This window comes from Trichoderma breve, chromosome 4 (assembly GCF_028502605.1).
Source record: "Trichoderma breve strain T069 chromosome 4, whole genome shotgun sequence".
Taxonomy (NCBI): Eukaryota; Fungi; Ascomycota; class Sordariomycetes; order Hypocreales; family Hypocreaceae; genus Trichoderma; species Trichoderma breve.
The window spans coordinates 2,776,934-2,794,661 of NC_079235.1; the positions used below are offsets into that span (position 1 = coordinate 2,776,934).

A 17,728-nucleotide genomic window follows, 5' to 3' on the forward strand; every position below is an offset into this window, starting at 1 on the left:
CAGAGTGAGAAGGGGCGGAAAGAGAGATCATATTGTCTTCACGGAGACAAGTACGAAGTGTGGCCGGTTTGAAAGGAAGTTTACTTTGGGAACCTGGTGAAATGAATGGCGGATGGATGGGGGAGAAGTTTTGTTTTAACGTGGATGGATGGAAAGGGTTTTATCACGATTTTTAAATGTTTACATATGTGCTATATTAGCGTTTCTATGGATGTCGGTGGGCATGTTATACAAGAGAGGGAGAGTGAGAGGGAGAGTGAGAGGGAGAGAGCAGTCTTATCAGAGTCGAGTTGAGTCGAAATATATCTCACACATCAAATTCAATCCAGGCATAATGAATGAAAAAAAGATGAAAGAGTAGAAGAAAATGGTGAAAAAATGACCCAAGCACCGCGACATGGCCCCTTTAAATCAAGGTTGAATACATGCCTCGTATCCCTGTAATTGCTGAACGACAATCTCCCTCCCATACCCTTCAATACACAGCTCAAGAAGAAAAAGTAGAACAAATGAGAAAGGAAAATAAAAGGAAAAGGAAAATTGTAATAGAACAGGACTAGCGATCGATTTATGTTGGCGATTCCTCCCCTCCAACCCCTTCCCAAGATCCGTAACGTACTAGTAGTAGAGCGCGACTGCGACGGCCTTTTACAAAAAATAACCCGGCCCCTTATTGAAGAAGAAAATAAAACACAATGTCAAGAAAATTCAAAGTCCCCGCCCCCCTTCCCCTTACGACAAAAGAACGAACGAACGGTGTTTGCTATGCGGTAATGTTGCTTTTCTCCTTCACTACAATGGAAAACTAAAGTCGGTATTAAGGACGGGTTATCCCCGCTCTCAATCTGCCTTTAAGACTGGCTGGCGAGGAAGTTGGCAGCCTAAGCAAAGACGAGTCAGCTATTAAGAACTTTTCTCATTCGTCCACCTCCTTCAGAAAAGAAAGACTTACTCTTTCCAAGTTGTAGTCATATTTTTCGAGAGCAGCAAGAGCGTCCGGACGAGAGTATCCCATGCTAGTCAGATTCTTGAGGATAGGGTCATCATGCTCTCCCGCTTCCGTAAGTGCACGTCCCGGAGCCGGGGGGCGAGACTCGGCTGTCTCTTCCTTTGCAGGGCCTGTGTTGTTGCTGTGTACAGGCTGTGCTGGGGCGGTAGTGGGAGAATCCAGTGTAGAGAAGATGGCGTCCCAGTCGTGAGACTGCTGTCCGTTGGTAGATTGACCAGGGGCGCTGGTGGCTGAGTTGGATGAGATGAAGTCAAAGCTGCTCTCGTTGCCAAACGCTGTAGACTCGCTCTTGGCCTGGCTGGCTGGGGGGCTGCTGTCAAACATGGGGTTGTAGTCGTCCAGTCCAGACCGAGAAATGTTGGCAAAGTCATCATCCGCGGAACCTTCCTTGGCATCTTCTAGACCCTCGAAATCATCGTCGAGGTCATCAAAGGCGCCCTTGGTAGCTGGGGGTGGGTTGTGATGAGCAGGTGCTGGTATTGTGCTGGAACCAAAGATGTCATCAGCGTTGGATGTCGGAGAGGTGGTTGCATGGTTGTTGGTGATCGTGGCGGGAGAAGAGGGTAATTCCGTGCTGCGGAATTTGCGTTAGTGAATGGTGGCAAGGAAGCGGAGAGATCAACCATCATAAAATTTCAAGTTCAAAGGCAAATTAACCACTTGTGGGCATTTACCTTTTAGTTTCGGGTTCGTGGGTGGCTGTAATATCCTGAGATGGTGACAAAGGGGCGTTGAAGTCGGAGGCTTCAGCAGCAGGTTTGTGAGACTCCGGAGTTGGCTCCAGAGCGACCTGCTTCTCTTTGGCTTTGTTCTCTGGCGACGCGGGTGCGAAATCGTCGTCAAAGCCTCCTCTCTCACTGTCAGACTCAGACACGTCCCGCTCAAGCTCTGAAATGGGCGGGAACTCTGTGTCAAAGGCGTTGTCGAAGGCGCTATGGGGTTTTACAGCAGCAGTTCCCTTGTCTGCGCCGCTGCTGCTGGGGGGTTTGGCTGAGGTGAAGGCGGCAAATGCATTGTCAAAGTCTGCCTTGGCCTTAGCATGGTCAGTATTGTCAAAAGAGCCGGATCGATCTAGGGCTTCTCCCTCCGCGGGCTTCTGCGAGCTATCGCCTTGAGCGGCCGGGACAGGGGTCGCGCTGGCGCTATCATGTTTCTCCTCTTCTTCGCTGGAAGCGGCAGCCGCAGGGGCCTTGGCCTCTGCGGCGCCCGATGCCACACCGCCGGGGAAGGGGAATGAGCCGGACGCCGAGCCTTCGGCACGTGAGGAGGTAGGGGGAGACACTTGTCGCGACGAAGACAGTGACTCGTTAGGCTCGGGGAACGGCAAGAAGCTCGAGCTTAATTGTCTGGACTCTGGCGGCGCAGGAGGTTCAGCACTCAGCGTTGGGACGCGGCTGACATTGGGAGTCGGCCCTGAGTTGTTAGAAAAGGATCCAACACTAACTGATGACTGCCCCGTGTTCTGTTGTTTGAATGCTGCAACTGGCGGGGGAGTGCCGCTGGAGCTGATGGGGCCGGGGCCAAACAAATCGTCGAAGGACCTGTCGGAGAAGGCCCTGTTCGGGGGCGGCGGTCCAAAGACGCCCATGATGTCTGTGCTGGCGGACCGCTTGAAGAAGGGGTTGTTACCGCTAGAGGTCGAAAGCGCAGGGCTGGCCATCTGCGCCGAGGTAGACACGGGCGAGCCCGTCTCTATCTGGCGAGAGATGTCTTCGGCGCTCTTGGCCAGAGATTCGGCCTCCGCCTTGAGCTTGTCGCGCTCTCCCTCAGTGGTGGATAACTGCTTCTTGTTAATTGCAACGAGACCCTTCTGCTGCCTGGCGTCCAGCTTGAGCTTTTCAACCTGAGGCTTGAGCTCGGCGATCTCGGCGTTCGCCTGACGAATGCGCTCTCTCAGGTTGGCGTTCTCCTGCTGGTCAGCCTGGAGGGCAGCCAGGACCTGCTGGTGCTGGCCCTGGATGTCTCGCAGCTGTCCTTCCAGGTTCATGCAATCTCCCTGCAACTTCTTAGTATCGGCCCGCGAGTTTCTTAGCTTCTCTTCCAGAGCATGTGTATCTTGAGCCTCTTTTTCATATTGTTGCCGCAGCTGTGCCAGTCGTTGTTCAAAGTTTTGCTTCTGGGAGTTAGTCTGGCTCAGTTCGTGCTGAGTCGTGGCCCTCTTAGTTTGAACCTCTTGCGTCTGCTTGGTCAGAGAGCCGATCTGATTTGACAGATTGGCCAGCTCAGTAGTCTCGTCAGAGATGTTCTTGTTTGCTTCAGGATCAGTATCACCAAGGAGATCCTCTGAAGCAGTATGCGGTCGAGCAGCCTCAGCTCCAGGGTGGCCAGCCAAGCCACGACCAAAGGAGGAGGATGGCACGAATGGCCTAAACGTCACACCTACGGGGGATGACGGCTTGCCAGGGGAAGATGCTGTGTGGAGCACGCTGATGCCACCGGCAAATGGATCAGCATTTGAGCCTCCCGTGGACATTGTGGTCTGCGCCGGGGCCGGGGGCGCCGGGCTAGGAGTGGAAGAATCAAGGCCAAACAAGTCCTCGAGAGCAGACTTGGGCGCCGGCGGTGCAGAGGCAGCTACGGGGGGTAGCGGAGCGGTTTGTGTGAGAGCTGGTGCGGGATCAAAGGCCGATGAAACTGCAGTAGCAGGGCGGCTCTGAGTTCGCAGGTGCGGCGGCACCAGAGCTGTGGGCAGAGTGCTGGGCAAGGGAGTTGCCCGGTTGCTACGCTGCTGACGGATCAAGTACATGGCAACGGCAAAGCCATCGCGAGTCAATCGTCCCTGAGAACCAAAATCCGCTAGGTCCCAAATCTGGGCGAGCGTGTCCTCGGGGAGGTTTGACTGACTGAGGAAGGGCACGGCTTCCTCACCGGTGATGAAGCCCTTATTTGTCTTGTCGAAATCGAGGTAAATCTGGTCAAATCTCGCCTTGTCGGCCGGAGTAATGGCCCATTCACCACCAGCTGGCGCGGGGGGTCCAGTAACCTGAGCAGCGACTATCGGCGGGCGATTGAGCGGGCTTCCTGTCCTCTGCTGCTGAGTCGAGCCACTCAGCTGCCGGGGGATAGCAGTAATGCCACCAGTGTTGCTTGGCGACTGTCTAGGAGCAGCCGCTGAGCTGCGCGTCGCCGCCTCATACAATCCAGCAGGTAGAACGTTGGGCAGTGCGCGGAGAGCGCCAGTCTTCATGGACGTAAGCAGGTGCATGGCGATGATGAATTCGGGCAGGGCGAGAGCGCCCCGTTGTTCGGTATCGGCCAATCCCCATATCCTGCCGAGAGTCTCGTTGGGCAAGCCGGACTTGTCGAAGATGGACCTGGCCTGATCGCCCGGCAGCATGTTCGCTTGCAGGTTCTGGCGCTCAAACAAGGCGGCATACTGTGCAACCTTGTCGGGAGTCAGGGGAGGAACGCGAACGCCGCCAGAGACTTGGGGCTGGATGGGCGTTTGCGCCTGCGCCGGAGAGGTGGCAGCAGCTGGCCAGATGCCTTCGAAGCGGGGGATGGGCCCTTGCTGGAGAGCCAGCTCGGGGGTTGGCTCTCGTCCGGCCTGAGCATGACCGATGAGGCGAAGTACGATGCCGAAGCCAGCGGGAGTGAGGAAGCCGCGGTTCTCCTTGTCGGCAATCTGCCATATCTGTAGTCGTGATAAAAGCATAGCGGTTAGCTCGGGCAGGGAAAATGGGGGGCGTGGGGGTGACGAATCAACCCCCCTCTCGCAAGGCAGCGAGCGAGCGAGAGACAAAGAGAGAACGCAGATGGAGATTATAAAGGAGCGACAAACCTCTCCCAGTATACGTGAATCCAGCCGCGTCTTCTCGAAAAACTTGACGGCTATCTCGCCGGTGACAACGCCCACGCCATCGGTATCGGCTTGGCGGAAGAGCTGGCCGTAGATGCGCTTCTCTTCGGGTGAGAGATTGAGGTTCGGCGCGCCTAGAGAAGAGAGGGACAACCAGTCAGTCAGGAAACAATGAACAAATAACGAGCTCTGAGAAACATGAAAGCCATACTCGGATCAGCGGCCGCCGACATTGTCGCACGCAGGCACTAGGAAGAAGTTGTGTCGAACAGCTAGTTGGCGTCTTCGCTGGGTGGAGTGTCGAGTCCCCTTTCAAAGGCGCAAAACAAACGGACTCGAGGGAAAGCTTCCAAGAGGATGCGAAGCTGCAATGGCGTCAAGGCCAAAGATCAAAGGAGATAAGAAGCAGCAACAGATACTAGAAATTAAAAGAAAAAAGACAAAATGCAGCAGCAGCACCTTTGCGGCCCAAAAAGTCGAATAGCTGGCGATGGGGAGATTTTTCGGAACTGGGTATATTGGGTTGAAGTCGGGGTTGTTTTGGGTCGTCAGCCTGAGAGGTGGCTGGCGAGCTACAGCAGTTTGGCCTTAGCAGTGAAGCTGCCCAGAGCTCTGATTCGACCAAATTAGGCGGCGGGTTTAGCGTCACCGCGCTGCCACAATTTACCGGCGGCTGCGGAGTACCTTTGGGTACCACTGCGAGGGGTTGAGCGCTAGCAGATACGAGGCAGTACATGCATGGCATCAAATTGATGTCAATTAATTGAGGTAGGTGATCAATCAAGCAGGCATGGGGTCCAGCATGGAGTCCCTGGGTCCAGGCAATTTAGGCATCGTCGGGGGCCGCTGGGGAGCGCTAACACGGGATGCTGCCCATCTCCAGCATCAATCAAACGTAAAATGAGCTGCGCTCCGGGTTCTGTTTCATCCCGTCATTGCCCTCCTGTGTCAACCTTTGTATTATTTTGTTATGTTTTTGCATTGCCATTTTGTCTCAGCTGCATACAGACAGTACAGACGATGAATGCATCCAGATAAGTAGAGCAACGCAGCACAAGCAAATAACAAATCGCAGCCCGGCGCAACACACCCATAAGCCCGCCCAAAAGCTCAACGCTCTGCTTCCCCGCAAGACCAGACGCATGCTGCTGTCACCAACTGCGGCCTATTAGATGAGGGGGCAGCAGGGAGGCCCGGAATCTATGCCACGGGCAAGCAATCATTTCTCTCGTCCAAGCCATCCAAGCAGCGTCTTGCAGTAGCCGCGAGTCCCGAACTGTTTTCCACTCCTCTCGTGACTTGCGCGTCGCCAATCGCCTCGCAGAAGCAGCCCGGCCATGCATCCTGGGCTGTTTGCTGTTATCACACTGGACCAGATATTCTGCTCTACTGTACGCTCCATTGATGCTAATGGCAGCATTCGGTCCAGGCAGTGCCCCATACCCAGCCGGCTTGCCTCAGCAGTGCAGTCAGTGTATGCAGGTATGCAGGCAGCTCGTCATCATGTACCGCTTTTATGCATCCAATATGTGGACACTCGTAAAGTGTATGAAATAATATGCAATTTTACTATCTTGACAATACAAAGCTATCTACAATGTACATCGTATATGTCTTATTTTACTCCATCAATCAATCGCTCCCCCTTTTACCTCATTGTAACCAGCTCCTCGGCGCTTGTGGGGTGGATGGCAACGCAGTTGTCAAAGTCAGCCTTAGTCGCTCCCATCTTGACAGCAACGCCAAAGCCCTGCAGGACCTCGCCGCTTCCCTGGCCCAGGATGTGCAGACCAACAACCTTCTCTTCAGGGCCCGCTGTGATGAGCTTGTAGCTGGTAGGGCCCTTCTGCTCGGGGTCCATGATGGCGTAGTAAGTGGCAGTGAAGGAAGACTTGTAGATTTTGATGTTGTCCCTGCCGTACTTCTCGATAGCCTGCGGCTCCGTGAGACCGATGGCACCAACCTCGGGGTGCGCAAACACGACCGAGGGGATGTTTTCGTAGCTGAGACTCAGGTTTTTGAATTCAGGGGGTCCAAAAAGTCTGTGTGAGAGACGACGTCCGGCAGCGATGGCGACGGGGGTCAACTCGACTTGGCCGGTAACATCGCCGAGGGCGTAGATGTTGTCGACGTTGGTGTTCTGGTAGTCGTCTACAACAATGTATCCCTTCTGGTTAAGCTTAACACCGGCCTCTTCCAAGCCGATGCCGCTCGTCAAGGGGGTTCGGCCAATGGCCCAGATGAGGTGATCAACGTTGTGGAGGGTGGTCTCATTGCCCTCTCCGTCGCGATATGTGACAGAGAGCTTGCCGTTGGCGGCCTTCTCGACCTTTGTGGCCTGAGACTGCTTGTGAAGGTTGACTCCCAGGCGCTCGTACTCCTTGGTGACAGTCTCCTGGATCATGGGATCGAAGTTGCGCAGGAAGGTGTTGTATCGGATGAAGAGATGGGTCTCTGTGCCAAGAGCATTGAACATGCCGGCAAACTCAACGGCGATGTAGCCGGCGCCAACAATGGCCACCTTGCCTGGCTTCTTGTCGATATCGAAGAAGCCGTCGCTGTTGATGCCGAGCTCGGCTCCGGGGATTGCGGGGGGATCCGTAGGCTTGCCTCCGACGGCAACCAGAATCTTCTTGGCGTTAACCAGCACCTTGGAGCCATCATCCAGAGTGACCTCGGCCTGGTTCTTAGACAGCAGGCGTCCCCATCCGTGCAGGTAGTCCACCTTGTCGTTTCCAAGGTTACGCGCGTAGATGTCGTTCAGCTTCTTGATATGAGCATCACGCTTGGTCTTGAAGATGCCCCAGTCAAAGGGCGCGGTCTCCTGGACGGAGAAGCCGTAGGTTTTTGAGTCGTGGATGGCCTCGGCGAGGGCGGCGGCGTTGTATGTGATCTTTTTGGGAACGCATCTACGCGACACGAGAAGAATGGTCAGCATATATCATTTACAACAGTGAGAGTCAAGATGAGAGTATAGAAACTCACCCAACATTGACGCAAGTTCCTCCCAGGCGTGCATTCTCGACAATCATGGCCTTGACGCCATACTTGGAGGCGGCCATGCGGGCAGCACCCAGACCTCCGCTGCCGCCTCCGAGGACGAGGTAGTCGGTCTCTTTGGTGATGGGAGCCATTGCGCGAGCTGTGGTGGATAGATGGCGATGGAGTGAAGATAGTCGGTTGGAAGCGATCCCTCTGGAGCCTAGTGACTGAGCTCGGGAGAGTAAGGCGAAGGGTTGCATGGACAATTGGTGTGATTTACAGCTTTCCACACCCGCGCTTCTATATATACTCGTGTAGTTGTGAAGGAGGGGCAGTTTTTATTTTGCGTGCCAAAGTGTTGCTCCCAAAGCGGGGGAGGGGGGGAAGGAAAATGACGTTTCCTGGCAGCTCTCAGATAGATTACTAGATTACTACAGTGCTTAGTAGGTGCTGTAGAGTGGTGTTAGTTCCAATGCGGCATTGTTTGCAACCACTAGGTGCAAATACTGCTGACTTCGGCTTCAAAACTACCTCTTTTAGTTTCAAGCCGAAGCCGTGATTACACGAGATTGTCGAGCTGCCACCCAGCCATGGCTTGTCGGAGCCACCGAACCGGCCCTGATTTGTTGATGAGGAATCGCCCTGCCACTAGGGGTCCTGTTCTTCCTAGCATTTGTGCCTCGGGAGCCACCAAAGCTGCTGCGAGGCGCTGAATAATTGCCGCCCCTCCTAGCATTATAGCGATGTGGTTAATGTAGATTTGGAATTGAATTTTGGCGCAAGCGCAACATCGTATATCTCATTGATATCCCTCAACAGAGCTGTCGACATACATGCGGCGAGTTACGTCATTTGGCCTTGACATGTGCTGCAACCTTATAATCCCTTATAAGCGCATGCCCAGCCCTAATGTAAATCCTCCCTGCCAGTGACAAATAGATGCAATGCCAATGAAACAGCAGAATAGAAACAGGATCATGCAAACTGAAACAGGTACTGTGTACTCACTGCGAACAGCAGCTCGGCTTGAACCCAGTCTCCCAAAATTCCACATCTTGATCCATTTGTCATCACCAGCCGGACCAGTTCGGAACAGCCAATACCCTCTCGGAACACCTCTTAGTAACCCAAGCAGCCGTGCAAATCGATCCTTCTGGGCGATAGTCTTTGCTCCTCTTTTTTTTCTAAGCGATGGATTCTCTCACTCTCGCTCTCGCTTCTCGAAAAAAGGCCGCCATGGCCGCTCTCGTGCGGCAACCTGAGATGTAACCCCACCACAGCTTTCGCCCGGCTGTCGCCCGAACAAGCGGTATTAAGTGCGGATTACTACACCAAGCCCGAAGATCCTCACAATAGCCTATTTGTATGTACATGTAGACCTTGATGCGTCTGTTCAACCTTCGATAAGAATTCGGGATTATCAAAACCAAAAGTGCAAATCCGATGGTGATGAAATTCTTCCATTCAACTTAGCCATCTACTGCCTTAGATCCCTTTAATTGTACATTCTTCAAAATTGAGCTTTGATCAGGTTGTACCTGGTCTAATCGACAAGCTTTCGCCACATTAGACCTAAACGAAGCTTCCAATTCTAGGCTCACCACCATTAGAGCAGTATCCATTTCAAGCATAGCACATCTCATTACCAACTGCCGTATAAATCAACTATAGAAAAGAAGAAAAGAACAGAAGAGCAAAAAAAAGAAACAAGACGACACAAGCCTGATTCGAACAGGCGCTCCCGAAGGAACATGATTTCGAGTCATGCGCATTAGACCACTCTGCCATTGTGCCGAGATGGATCGATGCAGAAATATTCTTCCTTAGGAACCTTTGCAGAAACCGTGTGCGTGTTTCGCCTGGCAGGTATAGAAGTTGCTGCGTTTCAAGGGTTCCTCTTGTACTTCTTCCAACACTCTCAATGGCTAGAGTTGTCATGAGAATTAAAACACAGCCTTGTATTTCTAGTCTCTAAAGGTCTATACATGCGAAAGAACCGCTGGAAACAATTGGCCATATATTTCGAGGGGGGTTAGAAGGATAGCTGCATTCACGAAGAGGACAATTATGTCAGAGATGAGAACGACCTACTTCGAAGTTCATGTCCGGAAATTGCCAGAAGATACGAGCGCAGCTGACTGGTAAGCGGCGAAGCACCTTCATTTTAATTGATCTAACAATGCTCTACTATGACGAAAGTTGGCCATTGGAAGCCTGTGACTGTCCGAGAGCAATTGCCTAGTCTACACTACAAATGACTCCGAGTCTTTGTTAAGTTTATTGAGTGTTAGCCAATATACATGTGGGCTTGCAAACAACACTCATGTCATTACGCCCAGCATCGATTGCGATTCCCATATGCTAACTCAGAGGATTGCTGCGATCCAGGATGGACAGCATCATACAATGTTCTGGGGAAGATCATTTCCCACGTGTTGTAACATATATCAATCCGATATGCCGACAAATTAGTCGATTTTGATTTAAGTGTTATTGCATAAAGAGACGACCATTTACTATGTATGATGTCTTCAATAGATGCGTGTAGCTTGTCATATGTCCATGAAACGACTTTCTAGACACCTATTGTCCATGCCGATGGTAGAGACACTCCTTATCGCAGTGAGGACAGAGACATACATGTACCTAGTCGCAGATATTATGAAGGCACAGATAGTCAAAAGTATATTAAGCAGCGAGTGGTCGCAAACATGGACAGATTGTACCAAAGAAAACAGATTGCTTTAATTCATTGTGCTCCTTCTGTTGTTACTGTGACATCCTCAAAATCCTATCATACAGCCTTTGTTCATTCCAGAATGCTTGAACACGGTTTAATGCAGTATCTACGGCCCAAGTCGGTAAGTGAGGTATAGGCGAATGAGGAATCGAGGAATGTACTGGAAACGGAAGAATTTTTGTATTGCTTCCGGATTTCTGGGTGAAATGCCTGGACATTTGACTCATAGGGGGGTTCTTGGCCATATATTGCCTGGCTCGGTCGGCATGTATTCATGACACATGCCGTGGCAGCACGTTGATACAAGCATAGGACATGACACCATTGATCAATACTAAGGATTCATTATCAGAAGATCGAAGCTAGCCTGGAGAGAGTATAGGAAGGGAGAAACGCAGGATTAGACATCTCAGTCAGGGCCCGTTGTCGATCCCCAGTAAGACCACGATATTAGTATCCTGAAAATGCCAGAGACATCACTCGAAGAACACAGGGACTCGTTTTGATCAAGCCTCGGTGTTGGCATCCAGGTTAGCCAATACAATCGAGGATATTTGTAATCCTGCGGCCGCAGGCTCCGTCGTCTGAGCAAAACAACTAGGAATATTTTGTGCGCTATTCCCAATGCCTGCCAGAGACTCGACTTCTTGATCCACGGCATGGAATAGTCATCGAATTTCTGAACAATCTTCGGAGTAGAGAAAACAGGAGAGTTGGGATTGAACAAGGATGAAGCCTCAAATATAGCTCTGTTCTATGCTTTCTACCAATTTCCGTCTAGGTGAGATGATACCTATGGAAAGGGGCTGCCAGTTCTGTACCAGTACCTACGATACGTTGAATCATGTTGTCATGAATCCTCATGTCCACGGTTTCATCTTTCACATCATCAACACTTACCTTGCTACAGATCCAACAGAGGCCTGCAAAGCTTATGTGAATGCTTATTGGATTCTGTACTCTAGAGAAGTGATAAATGGAGAAACAGATAGTCACAAGGCTTATAATGATGGTGTAGCTAAAAATTGTAAAATTTAAGTCGCTTTGTAAAGAAAAACAAAGAAAGGGAAAGGAGAGAAATCGCCTTTAAACTTTGACGGATGGTATTAGTGAATGAGGAGGCAGCGCGGGTTTTCTAGCGACTTGTACAAGGCTTTTAGATCCAGATACTGGAAACTATACCATACCAGTACTTCAGAGGATGAAGATCATTATACGTGAACGCATTTAATGAGTGTGATGGGATCTGAGTAGGGGAGTACCGAAATTTGGAGACAGGTGTATAGGGCAGTTTGCTGGAATCCTCAAACAAATTGAGAGAGAATACTCAAGGCTCACCAGGCGGCTTTCTTCAAGGTGATAGAGTCTTTAGATTGATGTATATTACTGTTTAACTAGCATCTTAGTTGTATATGTGCAATTCATTCACCATCGTACACTCCCGGGCTAAGCTACGAGGGAGTTGGGATGTCATAGATGTGATGCTTGACAGTCTCAACGGGAAAGGCATTACTACCGGTCAGAAGGAAATTATAGCACATTCCTTCCTACAGTGACTTGTATTCTTGTCCAGAGAAAGAATATAGAACACGTCGGTAACCATCAAACATCTCAATTTACCACGAAACGTCACAAGGAACTTCGTTTTGGAGGTCGATGCCGCACCGCAAGTTCAATAAACGGCGCGTCCTCGTCCCCGTATATCATCCAGCGATACGATGCCGACAATACTCGATTAGACCCTTCCAGTACACCTTTCCAAATAATCTGCTGCTCTACAATATAAGGTAGGGCCGCCAATCCCATAATTAGAGTCAAAACGAAGTCTAAATTGCTATGTAGCCAAAGTAGAAATGCGATATTGACTTTTCAACATATAATATATCTTGATATCATGGACATGCAAGAACGAACCTGCATTGCCTATCGATATACTTTATTATTTACAAGACGATTCAAAGATATCTCGCCGAATACTGAGCAGCCTGTTATCCCCGATATATACAGGATATAGTATCCATAAAATGACATGAGCATGTAATACCTGTTTTCTTCGGGTCCAAATTCACCATTGTTTCCTTCTTATCCATGATCCAGATTATAAAGCCTCTCTATTGGCAAGTGCAGTGGTTACACTAGATTACAGTTTAATGGCATTGCCATTGCAGGATACAAGTCGAGTATCATTACAAACACATTCAGGAAGGTTCTTCGGTGGAAGTCTCACACCTGGAAAGTAAATGACAAAGATCACCACAGCTACAGCTACCTTATCACAGACTATGATCGATAATAGCTTAGTAGTAGATACCAAAAAGGTGAGCAGATATACATACAACAAATCTTGTGCCCATTCAACCACAACAACTTGATCACCTGCGTTTAAACAGACAGAGTGCAAGTCTATAGATAAAACAGCCACCGGCCGTACTAACACTAGACGGCAAAGACGGCACCAAACATCAATGGCTCTCTATTCACCCCCAATTCCAATATCAGCCACCTGTCCTCCCCTCACGCTCCTCGCCACATCTCCAAGTGTTTTCCTAATTTAGGCCAACCTATCTCTCATCAACGCACATGAATAGGGGCCGCTCCTACACCATACACGGAGTGGCCAAGACACACAGTATAGCACAGCTCCTCATTGATATGTGACAGCAGCAGCTGAATGGGTGGCTCATTTCACCACAATGTCATGCAATCTGTTCAATTTACTTACCCCGCGTAGGATCATACATGTATCGCAGAATACCACACACCTTACACCAAAGTATAAGTAAGCCGTATCTCACCTAGGTATGTATTGTGTGTGCATACATGTACAACTGATGTATGTATGCAGGTGTGTACGAGTAGGCGCACAAAGGCATGCACGAGCAGAAGCGATTGCGTGCCAGTATGCATCACCTCCTCATCGCGTACTTGCGCAGGATTCGCTCACTTCCACCTGGGGCTACATGACAGGTCATCCACAGATGAAACTCTCCTACGAATTGAACCGAGTGCCCGCACGACACAAAAACAGGCCATTTACAAAGTCGAGAGGCGTCAGGCATGCCCCATACTTGCTTCTCACGCGATACAGACTCCCTGCATTGCTCTGTGGTCAATGACTTGTCCCGTCTCATCAAAGGTCCAGACGCGCCTTGCACAAGCTACACAGTTTTTTCATGTACACAAACAATAGCCGCCGCCAAGGGAAGCAACATGGATGAAACTCGTAAACACGCCATCCCACCCTCTTGAGCAGACGAAAAAAGCCACCGTCGAGGGAGCAACAGAGCTGTCCAGTAGCTCTCTCCGGGATACAACTTGGCGTGCTTCCGAGACACGAAAAAAGATTGAAAATAGCACAAAAGGAGAGGCCGGGCGCGTATCTGCAGGAATGGCCAAACGGCCACCAGGGTTACATTACATGACATTACATTACAGTACTCACACATATGTAGGTACTTTCAAAATGGTGTGCTTTCTGGTTGCGCGTAATGCTCGTGCTAGCAACAGCAAGGCTGAGCCGAGCTCCCTATTAGAGCCTCGGTGAGAATTAGCCCAAGCCATCATTTCCAAGGCCTCTTTGTTTTGTGGCGTCAAAGCCCATGCAACAAGTAGTAAGCCGAGAATGGCGTTTGTGTTAGCTGCCACTGAGAACAATGGAAGAGGGAATGGAAATTGTCATGTAACCCTTGGTTTGAGACAAAGGACGGGCGTCGACGCTGACGGCGGAAATGTCAAGCTCGTTTCCAGAAACAGGGCGCCGCCGCCACAGAAGGCCCAGGCAAACAAGGTGAGGAAAAAATAGAACGGCTAAGGGGATAAGCGGGAGAAGGGAAGAAAAAAACAAAAAGCAAAAAAGGCTGAAATCAGGTTACCCGATGGAGTGGTACGGGATGGAAACCTGGACGTGTCCTGTTCTTTTGGGAACATTGAAACTGGGGGGGGAGGGACCGAGGCCCGGCTTGTGCGCGCCCATCAAGGTGAGGGCGTGTGTTTTTTTGTCAAGTTTGCCTGGACTGTACTTTTGCTTGTGCGAGTCCATGCACAGGCGGGATGCATGCGGAAAAGAAAGAGATGACGGACGGGGTGTGAGGAGGCCAACAGGCACTTTGTTGCATCAAATGACACGGGCCACGATGATGTTGGAGTCGATACATGACATGTAAGTATCATGCCGTGCCGTGTAAACATGAATGTAAGATGAACCGCCTCATAAGAGCCAGAAGATTCGAGGGACGGCCCAGAAGCACAAAAAAGCACGGACACAAAAAGCACAAAAACAAGAATAAGAACAAGAAAAAAAAGAGGCAGCTCATAGTTAGGGCAAGAAAAAGGGCGGGATGGAGGGTACCGTGACAGGCGCTGGATGCCGGTCCAGAATAGCCTCATCGGCAAGCACCGTGTGATTGGATCCGTGGTCCCGTCCAACCAGCTGGAACACGCGTTCATTCGCCCAAGGGACAGACAGGAAGCCCGCAGGCCCTTGCGAACACGGGACAGCGATGGGGCCCGTGGTGATGATGATGAGATGATGATATCGCCCGAGAGAAGACGAAGGGAGGAAGCAGATGGACCGGCGAGGGGGAAAGAGGGTGTGAGCAGAGCAGAGGCACAGCAGAAGCACAGATCACTTACATCGGAGCAAGCCACGCTCGGGGCCAGAGCAAGCAACAAGAATCCAATCACACGGCCAAACCGTCTCGTTCACGACAACTCACGCCCCTCCTCTTTGTAAGGTACTCGTAAGTGTTGAATGACACCATGTTACCGGAACCACACAAAGAGGGCCCTTGGAGGAGAAGCAGAGCAGAGCAGAGTAGCATTTCACTCACATTTCACCACTTACTCCAACGAACAATTACTCCAACGGCCCGATGTGATCAAATGGCAAACGCGGCAACCGTAAGTTCTGACCACCACTTAGCTAATGTAACTACCTGCCTGCATCTACTTCTCCAAAAGAGAAACCAATAGGTGATGATCAGCCGGGCGGGCGCTGGATCCGCGGCCTGTTGGAAACACAATCTCATCACCCGTCCAAATTTTTTTCTCTTAACCTTCTTGGCATAAGATTCCATCATTAGCATGGAAAACCCGCCAGCCTGGACTAATGGAGGAAAAAAAAAAAGCTGTTATACGATGACATGAAACCAGTATCTTGGTTCCTTCGCTCGCAAAGTACGTCCGGAACGGGCATGGAGCGGCGAAAATGGGCCATCAGCCTCAAACTTGCTCGTTTTACTGGGCTTTTTTTGAGGCTCCGTAAATTCCCTTTGTATGTGTTTTGTGTCCGGAACAAGAATTGGCAGCCGCTATAGAAGAACAGAAACAAAGAAAAGTGATAGAATACAGACGCTAAGGACAGACAAGAACGCCCATGTTTCTTTGCTCTCTTTTACACGCCCCCTGTCCGTTTTGTCTAAGCTAGTAGAATATGGCTTGTAGAGTACCTACTAGGTGGTCAAAGAAGTGCTAGCAAAGCGGGAGAAATCATTGCCCGGACGAGCTTGAGATGCTGCAGTAGTCGGTAATAGTTCAGATCAGTAGCAAAGTAGCAGCGCCAAGATGATGCTTATTTAGACGAAATTCATCACGTCCAGGCCATATCAAAACATACCCAGAGAGAGATAGCGTTTCATCCTCCATGGCTCATACCACTACGCAATCTAACCTCGGCCTCGGGCATGATAGATGATTGAAACCGTCATCTTGTCATGGTACGATACTCACGATAACCAACAGCCATCAACCGGACATAAACGTGCGGCTCCAAATCCCACAATCTCGCACCCCGTCCGTCCACCTGAGCCAATCGCAGCCTATCCAGCCATCACAGGCCTCCATAAACTCCATAGATACGGGTACCAAGTATACATGCCAACTCCCGCCAAGCACACAAACATCACCACACCCTGAAAAAAAATTAAAGAACCTGGATAGAAAGAGACAGCTGCCGCGCAAAAAAAAAAATGTCACTCTGCTAGTGCCGGCGCAAAACATCGTCACACGGGTCCCAAGATTTTGCCCCAAGAGAACACCCTCCCTCCCCCGATGTGAGTCGGCATATCGAAAAGCACCGTCCAGATAGGGCAACGAATCTCCTCTGCCCTTTGGCTTCAGCCCATCTTTGTACCCCATGTACATGTATGAACTGCGTGGCCTAAGCCTTGGCTAGCAGGACATTTTGCTGGGACCTCAAAGACTTGCTTGGCCTTTTCATCCTTCGCGCCTTCAGGGGTGCTATCAAGAAGGAAGCAACCAAAACAGGATGGGGGGGAGTGTGTCGCCCGCTCGGGATTCAGCTCTCTCTTCTTTTGATTCCGTTTCTTAGAGCCTCGGCCTTGGCATCTAGTTCAGCTGTGTTCAAAAGCAAAAAGTATATCGTTCACTAGAATGTCAACACGGGAGTGGTTTGGAGATGAAAGAGGCGCCCCAGCCCATCTCCCCACGGGCCAATGAGTGCTCGACATCTAGTCAGCCAGGATAGATAGTCGACGAGCCACTTTCGATACTTTGAAAAGTTTAGGCAGATCATCTCGCCGGCAGTGAACTGACACTTTTTGGGGGGCTCCCTCACTAACCCCCATGCTACTACTCCTCCCCCCAACGCCCAATCGACAAGGCCATATGGTTTGCTGCATCGTAAAAAAGAAGGAAAAGAGGCGTGCCCTGTAGCGCGGGAGCCTTGAACTTAGTCGGCAGCCTAACGAGGATCCTTCTCACGATAGGATCAGTATGAAGTCCTAGCGGTCCTAGCAGCCTTGCACCGTAGTAGCAGATTTGCAATAGATACAGCCCCAAGCAGAAGCTCAACACCAAGTCCTGCAAGTCTCTACCTCTTGACCGGGGGAGTATCTCAGGTCGCTTCAGTTTGGCAGCGGCTGGCCTGCCGTCCACCCATGTTGAAAGTCCTCGACTGGGCAAGAAACCCTTGCCATTTCTCTATTTTGCTTCTCTCTTTGTCGTCTTGAAGAGCCTTGTCAGACACGTCCACGCCATCCATGCAGCTTCAGGAAACGGCCAGCACTCCACCAGATACCGTACAGTACTGTAACGGCAATGTGGGATAAATGCTTGCCATGTCGGGCTGCCCTGCCCCCCCTGGTAGCCTAGCCGTCTGGCACCTTGGCGACTTACAAGGCAAGGCACGGAGCATCACTCCTTATCCGGCGTCGAGTGCGAAAGGGGCCAATCTTTGAGC

General features: G+C 50.7%; 2 protein-coding genes across 2 annotated transcripts; both read right to left on the reverse strand.

Annotated features, from left to right (window-relative positions):
• Positions 1-851: 851 nt before the first annotated feature.
• T069G_07107 (cytoskeletal-regulatory complex EF hand domain-containing protein) lies at positions 852-5,041 on the reverse strand (the record flags this gene model as incomplete). The annotated part of the gene is made up of 6 exons (XM_056174317.1): positions 852-881; positions 953-1,583; positions 1,684-1,822; positions 1,868-4,643; positions 4,791-4,942; positions 5,020-5,041. 6 exons carry the CDS (start codon positions 5,039-5,041, stop codon positions 852-854), a joined length of 3,750 nt encoding a protein of 1,249 aa, XP_056027896.1.
• A 1,415-nt stretch (positions 5,042-6,456) lies between these two features.
• On the reverse strand, positions 6,457-7,942 carry T069G_07108 (pyridine nucleotide-disulfide oxidoreductase domain-containing protein; the record flags this gene model as incomplete). The annotated part of the gene is made up of 2 exons (XM_056174318.1): positions 6,457-7,717; positions 7,794-7,942. The coding sequence occupies 2 exons, from the start codon at positions 7,940-7,942 to the stop codon at positions 6,457-6,459; spliced, it is 1,410 nt and encodes a 469-aa protein (XP_056027897.1).
• Between the last annotated feature and the right edge of the window lie 9,786 nt (positions 7,943-17,728).